Source organism: Chinchilla lanigera, unplaced genomic scaffold (assembly GCF_000276665.1).
Source record: "Chinchilla lanigera isolate Chin_1 unplaced genomic scaffold, ChiLan1.0 scaffold00044, whole genome shotgun sequence".
NCBI classification, from domain to species: Eukaryota; Metazoa; Chordata; class Mammalia; order Rodentia; family Chinchillidae; genus Chinchilla; species Chinchilla lanigera.
The window spans coordinates 12,207,520-12,215,902 of NW_004955445.1; the positions used below are offsets into that span (position 1 = coordinate 12,207,520).

The 8,383-nt window shown below is 40.4% G+C and overlaps 1 protein-coding gene across 1 annotated transcript in view; it reads left to right on the forward strand.

Annotated features, from left to right (window-relative positions):
• The first annotated feature begins 429 nt into the window (after window positions 1–429).
• Window positions 430–8,383, forward strand: part of LOC102004210 — a 13,001-nt gene continuing 5,047 nt past the window's right edge. The window contains exons 1-2 of the mRNA XM_013518243.1: window positions 430–505; window positions 7,289–8,380. Coding sequence (XP_013373697.1) covers window positions 430–505; window positions 7,289–8,380 — 1,168 coding nt within the window. The remainder of the gene's footprint in view (window positions 506–7,288; window positions 8,381–8,383) is intronic.

The window sequence follows — 8,383 nt, forward strand, 5'->3', positions numbered from 1 at the left end:
ACAGTACAACCTTTTATTTGTGATTCAGCATTTAAATTATGCCACCAGGGAAGGAGCTTCACATGGAAGACAATGAGAACTAGATCACCCACCAGTAAATTGTATACCCTGCTGTTAGACTCTTTCTTCTTCTGGACTATGTTTCTTCTGGTAACGCAGAAAATTCTGTGTGATAATCTCTAAGTGTTGATAAAGATTTGCAAGTGCCTGTAGCTGTAGGAAAAGGCCTCAGACATTGTGTCCCTGTATATAGTCCCTGGGACATTGGCATTGCCCCACACTGAGCAAGGGGAAAGAAGTCTGCATTTACAGATAAGGAAGAAAGGGAAGTACCTTTTCTAACTTCAGCCACACCCATGGCACACCCAATCTAGGAAGATATAAATGAGGGCCTCTACACAGCGCCCAGGCAAGGCCCTTCCTGGCAAGATGAAGTCTACCGTCTTCCTCATCCTTTCCCTGCTCCTCATTCGGGTGAAGCAAGCATCTGGAAAGAAACTCCTCGGTGAGTGGAGAAGGGACAGTTGGGGGAAAAACACAGAGGTAAAATGTCCTATAAGGGCATTCTGGGTATGAGCAGAGAGATAGTCCTGCAGAGTTTCTTCTCCCAGAAGACAGTGAGTCTTCTCCACCCGCAACCACATTCCATGTGGATCTTCAGGGAGTTCATAAGGAAGCAATGCTTATTATCAACTACCAGGAGAAGGAGCAAGGCCAGTTACCAAATGGATCATACTAGTTACCAAATTAGACAACAAAACCGACACTGTTCAGGACAAAGAGCCAAACAATAAGCTGAACTCAAAGCAGATTTAGATCTAAATCAAAGAGCAAGTAGATGACAATTACCATGATTAGGAATAAAGATAAAACCAATATTATTGGCATTCACAACATGAAATGACAAATCAAACTGTTACCAGCTAGCCTGAGTCTTTGGCTTCATGAAAGATGGAAAAGAGTAAAAGATGAGTTCTAAAATGAAAATAAAATGTAAGTTTATTATAGGGAAGAGACATAAAAGGAACCCTCCAGGCAGCCCCAAGAAAAAGACAGCTAACCTGGCTACTGTACAGACACAGCAGGCCCTTACAAAGTATACATTTATCTGTCATAGGGTTTCAAAAGAATGTCATTTAAAAAGCAATGTCATTAGTTATCCATTTTTCTAAGGAAGGGACAGAGGTCTTCAGATAGGGCAGAGTTTCAGTTATTGCGCAGGCATATGTTTGCTCATGGCCCAAAGAGTGCTGAGAAATGTATTATATCCCCTCTGTAGGTGAATGTCTTACTACAAAAATGCATTACGAAGTATAATGTAATTCAGGATTAGCTCTGGATCAGATCTGTTGATTATACCAATCTCATCCAGTTTACCCATGCATTCCACTTCTCCATCTCAAGGAATACACTGATTTGCTCATTTAAATACCTGATTTATTTTCCTGCTCTTATCACCTAAAGTAGCAGCTGCCTGCCCATTTTATCTCAGGTTGCTAAATCAAAGTTTTGCCAATTCCCCTTGTCTCATGACCAAAATCCGGGTAGAAATCAAGAACAATTCATTCAAAGACATCAAGATAGGCATCAGAAGACAATTTGGATACAGCATGTAGATGACAGTGATTATAACTGGGTGCAAAACGCTGATCAAGATCAAAGGCCTAGCCAATATGTGGTTGAATGTCACACAAGTATCTAAATAGAGCACAAGGGCAAGTGTAGTGTAGAAAAGGTAAAGTGTATACAAGCTAGATCACAAGGCACTTTTCCTTTCTGAACAGAACAGCAAGTGGGTGACAAGGACCAAAACCCTACTCCAAATTCTATTTATATTAACTCAGGTCCAAACTTACAAACACAAAATACAAGAGAATATTGAAGTTAAAACCAAATGACTGTATTGTGGACAGCAAGACAGGCCAGAAAATGGACCCCAAGGCAGTTTTCTATCCAAACTGAATAGCTAGTACATAACAAGGATCAAAACCGAAACAAAATTCTAATTAAGCCCAAGGACATGACTATCATGCAAATGGAATGTAAGACCAGTACTGAAGTATACAGAGGGAAAAAAATTCCACTCAATTATGGACAAAAGAGAAGCAGAAGGATAAATCTTAGGGTGGTTTTTCTAACCAAAGCAGCTGATATGTGACAAGAATCAAAGATAGGTGATAATAAATGAAGGGAATTGAAAGAAGACAGAGTGACATCAGAGAGTCATATATCATTCTTTGTACAGATGAGTATCAGGGAGTGAAGTTTTACAAAATCCAATGAGTTAGTTTAATTTTACCTTTATATTCAATAGTCTTTGGGAAGGGAGGTGCTGAGTATTGAGCCCAGAGCATTGTGCATACTAAGTACATCTCTACCACTGGATTACACTCCAGCCTGAATATTTTTAAGTGGAAAAGAAAAGAATAATGAATCAATTTTTAAAATGAGTAAAGGAAACGTAAGTGTCCTCTAAAATATGAAAAAAATTAAAAATGTATGCCAAAGTAATGTCAATTAGAAGCTTCTGTGTGGTATCATTTCTCACAGATCTATATAAGATCAATAAGAATTTAAAAATCAGACACACAATCTGTATACAAGGCTATACAGAAGCAGGCAGTTTCATTCACCACTGGTGAGCATACCATATAGTGCAAGCTCTATTAAGGAAAATAGGACAATATTGCTAAAATTTTACATGCATTTAACCTTCGTACTAACAAGTCTATTTCTAGGCATGTAACCTACAAGAAAGGCTACATGTGTTATAAGGTACAATAGCAAAAGATTAGAAACAACCTATGAGTACAGCAGCAGTGGGTTATAAAGAGCCAATGTAATCCATAAATGATATACGCTGCAGCTTTAAAATACACACACACATACAAACACACACAAACTCACCAAGTCTATGAACTAAAATGCTACCAGTAACCGATAATTTACAACAATCCTCCAATCCAAGAACTTCCCTCCCAGCCAACCATAAATTTTCCTCCCTCACTTCCAGAACTAATAACAATTTCTTCTTCACAATTTCATCTTTTTTGTGCACCCAGCTTTGAGTTTCATTCCATATATACATATATATTTTCAAATTTTCCTTGGTTTTTCAGCTTTTTTCCTAGTTTTGAGCTTTTGAGGAGTGAGAATGAAACCCAAGGACACTCTATTACTGAGCTATATCCCCAGCCACTTTTTTCTCTTGAGATAAAATCTCACTAAGTTGCCCAGGCTAGCCTCAAACATCTGATTTTTTTGCCTCAGCTTCCCAAGAAGCAGAAATTACAGGTGTGCAATATTATGGTCACCTGATTTTGAGCTTTAACAAACATGTAATTCTAAATAGTATCTTTTGGGTCTGGCATTTTTATTCAGCATTATTTTAATTGTAGTTATGTGCTCGGCTGTACTTCAAATACTTTCACAAATTTTATAACATTTCATTCTAGTACTAGGTGATGACATACTGCATTTGTCTATTATCTCATCACTAATAATATCTTACCACCAATAATATCACGGAGCACATTGCTTTTGGTAATATAAATTGGTACATTAACATTGGAGAGTTGTTTCCCATATGTATAAGTTAATCATATGTATACCCCACAATCTATGTTCCATTGTCCAGCAAATTCATTATTAGCTAAATAAGAAATACAAAAAATGTTCACAGCAAAATATTCACAATAGTCAAAAACTAGATCTACCCAGTGTATATCAACAGTAAAGTGGATATAAACATTTTGGTATTTTCATAGGATAAAATAATATGCAGCAGTCACCATATATGAACAGCAGGACTAGACTTCAAAAGGTAGATTTCAAAACAAAATGTTGAGCAAAATAAGTACAGTATATTAAAATGGCATTGTTTCATTTATGCAAAATTTAAATATGCAAATTTTAACACATAGTTCAAATGCAGGCAGAAATGGTACACCTATAAAGGGGAGGAATTTCAAATTAACATAAAATCCAGGAAGATGTTATCATGGAGGAGGAGAAAGAATAAAGCAATTGGTGAGGACTGGGACATAGAGACTAACAATTCTTGTTGACCTATTTATTTTACTGTTATTCTTTAAATAATATAGGTATTTTCTAAACTCATTTTTGTTTGAATAATTTATTCAGCAATAGCTGGGATATAGCTCAGTGGCACAAGCACCTGCCTGGCAAGCATAAGGTCCTGAGTTCAATTCCTGGCACCAAAAAAAAAAAAAGCAATAATTTTAAAAGCATACACCAACCAACATTCTGACATTGCTTATATTTCCCTTCCAGTTTCAACCTTGGTGGACATGTGGTCTGAGCCCAGTGAGAAAAGGGGTGGGTTTCAACCCAGAGTTCATTATCCAATAATCAGTCTGCTTTCTTCTTTGCCTCACCCCAATCTCTACTCAGGGACTCCCAGATATCAGGTCTGACTGCCCTTGAAAACACCCTGCTTACGTGTATTCATTTTTATTCCTCTGAACTCTTGATAGCAAAGATAGATACCAAGTCAGATTAACTTAGACAGAAGGCCAATTTCTTCACTTATAACCAAACTGTAGGAACAGCTGCTCCCAAGATTGAGGAGCAGGAAGGCCTGGCTGATGACTTTAGAATTTCTCTCACCATCTTCTTCATCTCTCAGTAGCTGATGTTTATTTTACTTGGACAGTAGAAACCACAGCTGAATCAATAGCTTCTGGAAGCGCAAGCTCATCTATGCCACCTTTGCCCAAAGGAGGCATTTCTTCCTTATCTTTACTACCCATTCAAATAAATTGATTCACAAGTCCTGTCCTGAATCAATCTCTCTCTCTTTCTCTCTCTCTCTCTCCCTCCCTCTCCCTCTCTCTCTCTCTCTCTCTCTCTCTCTCTCTCTCTCTCACACACACACACACACACACACACACACACAAAACCTGTGCACCTGTGCATACAAGCCAGCTAGGAGCCAGGCTTTCATTGTTAATGGTACTTGTGAGACTTAGAAGTTGACTTTATGAAAGGGAAGGAGGGAAGGAGGGAAGGAGGGAAGGAGAGAAGGAAGAAGGAGAGAAGGAAGAAGGAGGGAAGGAGGGAAGGAGGGAAGGGAGGATAGAAGGAAGGGAGGAAGGAAGGAAGGAAGAAAAAGAGAAAGAGAAAGAAAAAGAAAGTTCTTCAGAAGAAGCAAAGTGCTGTTGAATAAAGGAAGAAGGCAAGCTAAACCTGCATACACTGCTATACCAGCTTTAGATAATTTGTGTTTTCATCCCTTTAAATGCTGGAGTCCTCTCTGTTAGTCTACTGTGATTTTGAAGCAGGAGACTTCACGGGATCCCCACAATACCAACAGGACACAGAGTTTTAGGAACAAAGAGAAGTTTATTTACTGGCATCTCTCCAGGGGACTGGTGTCCTCCTGAGAGCAGAGAACAAAGCCCTGTTTCCACTTTTATATTGTTTCTATCCTATGGGGCAATTTTTCATAGGAATCAGCAAAAAGCAAAGTTACAGAGGTGTAAACAGTGATTAAAAGAAATGAACAGTGATCAAGGGGCAGTGAGTACAGACAGGCCTTTCTGAGTCTGCTGTGCTCCACTTGTCAGTATCTCATAGCTGTACCTGTGGCTGGGGTCATAACCATCAATTTCCTCAGGGAGCCTAGCTGAATAGTTTCCCCAGGGAGCTTGGCTTCACAGTTAACCCATAGTTGTCCATTTTTGCTGCAAGGAGATGGTCTCCTCTCTCGGTTTCTAGGGTATCATCTCACTCCAGGTCTAGAATTCCACCTTCCAATTACTTTCATGGTGCCTCACAAAGATCACCTACAAAATATCAAAGTATAGTAATCAGTCTTTAGATTTGCAAGGCATATTTGCCTTACACAGGTTTTTCTCAGGTATAGGGAAGAATGATGGAAAAGTCCAGCCTTATGCTAAGAAGGTAAAATAATAGGATAGGTCTAGAAGGGGTTAGTAAAAGTAGGGCACAATTGGGGAGCATCCTAAGTGTGAAATCAAGATTGGAAGTACTAGTGACTTACTACATAACCACAGGTGATTCCTCTATCTTCTCTGGGTCTGTCTTAAAATATGAAGAATGTGGTTATGACAGTGGATAAGGGCCAGCCAGCACTGCTTGTAATTGAGAAAGTGGGACAGATTTGGGGGCTATCAGAAGTGATGTAACATAATGCCTATCACTTCTTCCTGTGAATAATTTTTGGGAAAGCCCCAACATACTTCCCAGAAGTTGGTGGCTATTTCCTGGGAGAGCCAAGGAAATGTCTTCTCCCACATAAAATCACAAACTTGTGCCTGGTGCCAGAACTCCTCAGGCTGCATAAAGCAAAGCTTGGCCTCAGCTCTTAGCCAAACATCTTCCTGACAATGTGGGCACCAGTCACCTGATGTAGCTATATTTCTCATCTTTGAGATGCTGGCAGCAGAGGCAGCTGCCATAGGAGCCGAGTGAAAAGGAGACATGGAGGAGCTGAGATGAGATAAAGAGACACTCTCAACAGCCTCCTATGCTCAAAGAGACAGCAACTCTAAAGTAGGAGGCATGGCTGGAGCCCAAGCTTCAGCCTTGTGGCCATCTCCTTCATGTCCAGAGAAAGTAGGGCAAAGGACCCCACACACATTTTTCAACCAGAGATTGAGATCTGAGGACTGCTTGTACAAGTCATACTTTTATGTGGCCTTGGCATCAGGGATCATTATCAGTGTTGAACAGACAACAATATAATGAGTTCCAGGACTCACTCTGGGCCCTGTCTGCCTGTCCCATTAAAGCACTTAAGTAATTGCCCTATATAAGCAGGTTAAGAACCAACAAGGGCCTCAGAAACAATGCAGATTGAGGACCATTTGTTCATAAGGAGGAAACCAAGACAGAGAGAGGAGTGAGGAATTGCCAGTCAATTGCTAGAACTAGGATGGAGCTCAAGTCTCCTGGCATATGGCTCAGGGCTCTTTCTTCCTCCTCAGAATCTCCTCAGAAATGATATAGTGTCCTTCTCATTTCTGGATATCAACCCAGTCTGAGAAGAGCTCCTGAGAAACAGAAAATGGAAGGCAGAGAAAGAAACACACACATGGAATGGTGATCTGATAGCCCCAATCACCAAAGAGAAGGGACCAATCTTTCAGGAGCACAGATGCAAGCTATCCCCAGAGTACCTCCCCCACTTCTGGGCAGAGTTTGGGGCATTCTGCAGGGAACAGAGTGCTTGGACCTATGGGAAAAACATGGTAGTGAAACAAGCATAATGGGTCTAAATATGGGTATATTTTTTCTTTAACAGTTGCTGTTAAAGGACAAGAAGCTTCGCAAGGTCAAGTTTGGACCACAGGACAGGAGCCTGTGGAAGAAGAATTTGTAGTTCAACATAAAGATCCCATGATCGGTCACATTTGGGTCGATGGACAAGATTTCGTGGAAGAAGCAGTTTCACTTAAAGGTCTCAGTTCTGTGAAAGGTCGCATGCGAGTCAAAGGACAAGCTCTCATTGGAGAAGCGGTTTCCGTTAAAAGTCTCAGCCCTGTGAAAGGTCACATGAAGGTCAAAGGACAAACTCTCATGGGAAAAGCAGTTTCCATTAAAGGTCATGGTTCTTTGAAAAGTCGCATGCAGGTCAAAGGACAAGATCTCATGGGAGAAGAATTTTTAGTTCAAGGCACTGATCCAGTGATCAGTCACATTTGGGTCAATGGACAAGATTTTGTGGAAAAGCCAGTTTCAGTTAAACGTCTTGGTGTGGTAAAAGGCCAAGGTTACCTGAAAGGTCAGGGTTCTCTGAAAGGTCACCTACAGATCAGAGGACAAGATTCCATGGAAGAAGTAGTTTCAGTTAAAGCTCTCCAGCCTGTGAAAGGTCACATGCAGGTCAAAGGACAAGATCTCACAGGAGAACAATTTTTAGTTCAAGGTAAAGATCCAATGATCAGTCACATTTGGGTAGATGGACAAGATTTTGTGGAAGAAGCAGTTTTAGTTAAAGGCCTGAGTCCTGTGAAAGGTCACATGCAGGTCCAAGGACAAGATCTCTTGGGAGAAACAGTGCCAGTTAAAGGTGTAGGTGCTGTTAAAGGTTCTGGTTTTCTAAAACGTCGGGGTTCTCTGAAAGGTCAAGGCACCTTGAAAGGTCAAATGCAGGTCAAAGGACAAGATCTTACACGAGAAGAATTTTTAGTTCAAGGTAAAGAGCCAGTGGTTAGTCAGATTTGGGTTGGTAGACAAGATTTTGTGGAAAAGCCAGTTTCAGTTAAAGGCCTTCATCCTGTCAAAGGTCGAGGTTCTCTAAAAGGTCAAAGTTCTCTGAAAGGTCAAGGTTCTCTGAAAGGTCGGGGTTCTCTAAAAGGTCGAGGTTCTCTGAAAGGTCGGGGTTCTCTAAAAGGTC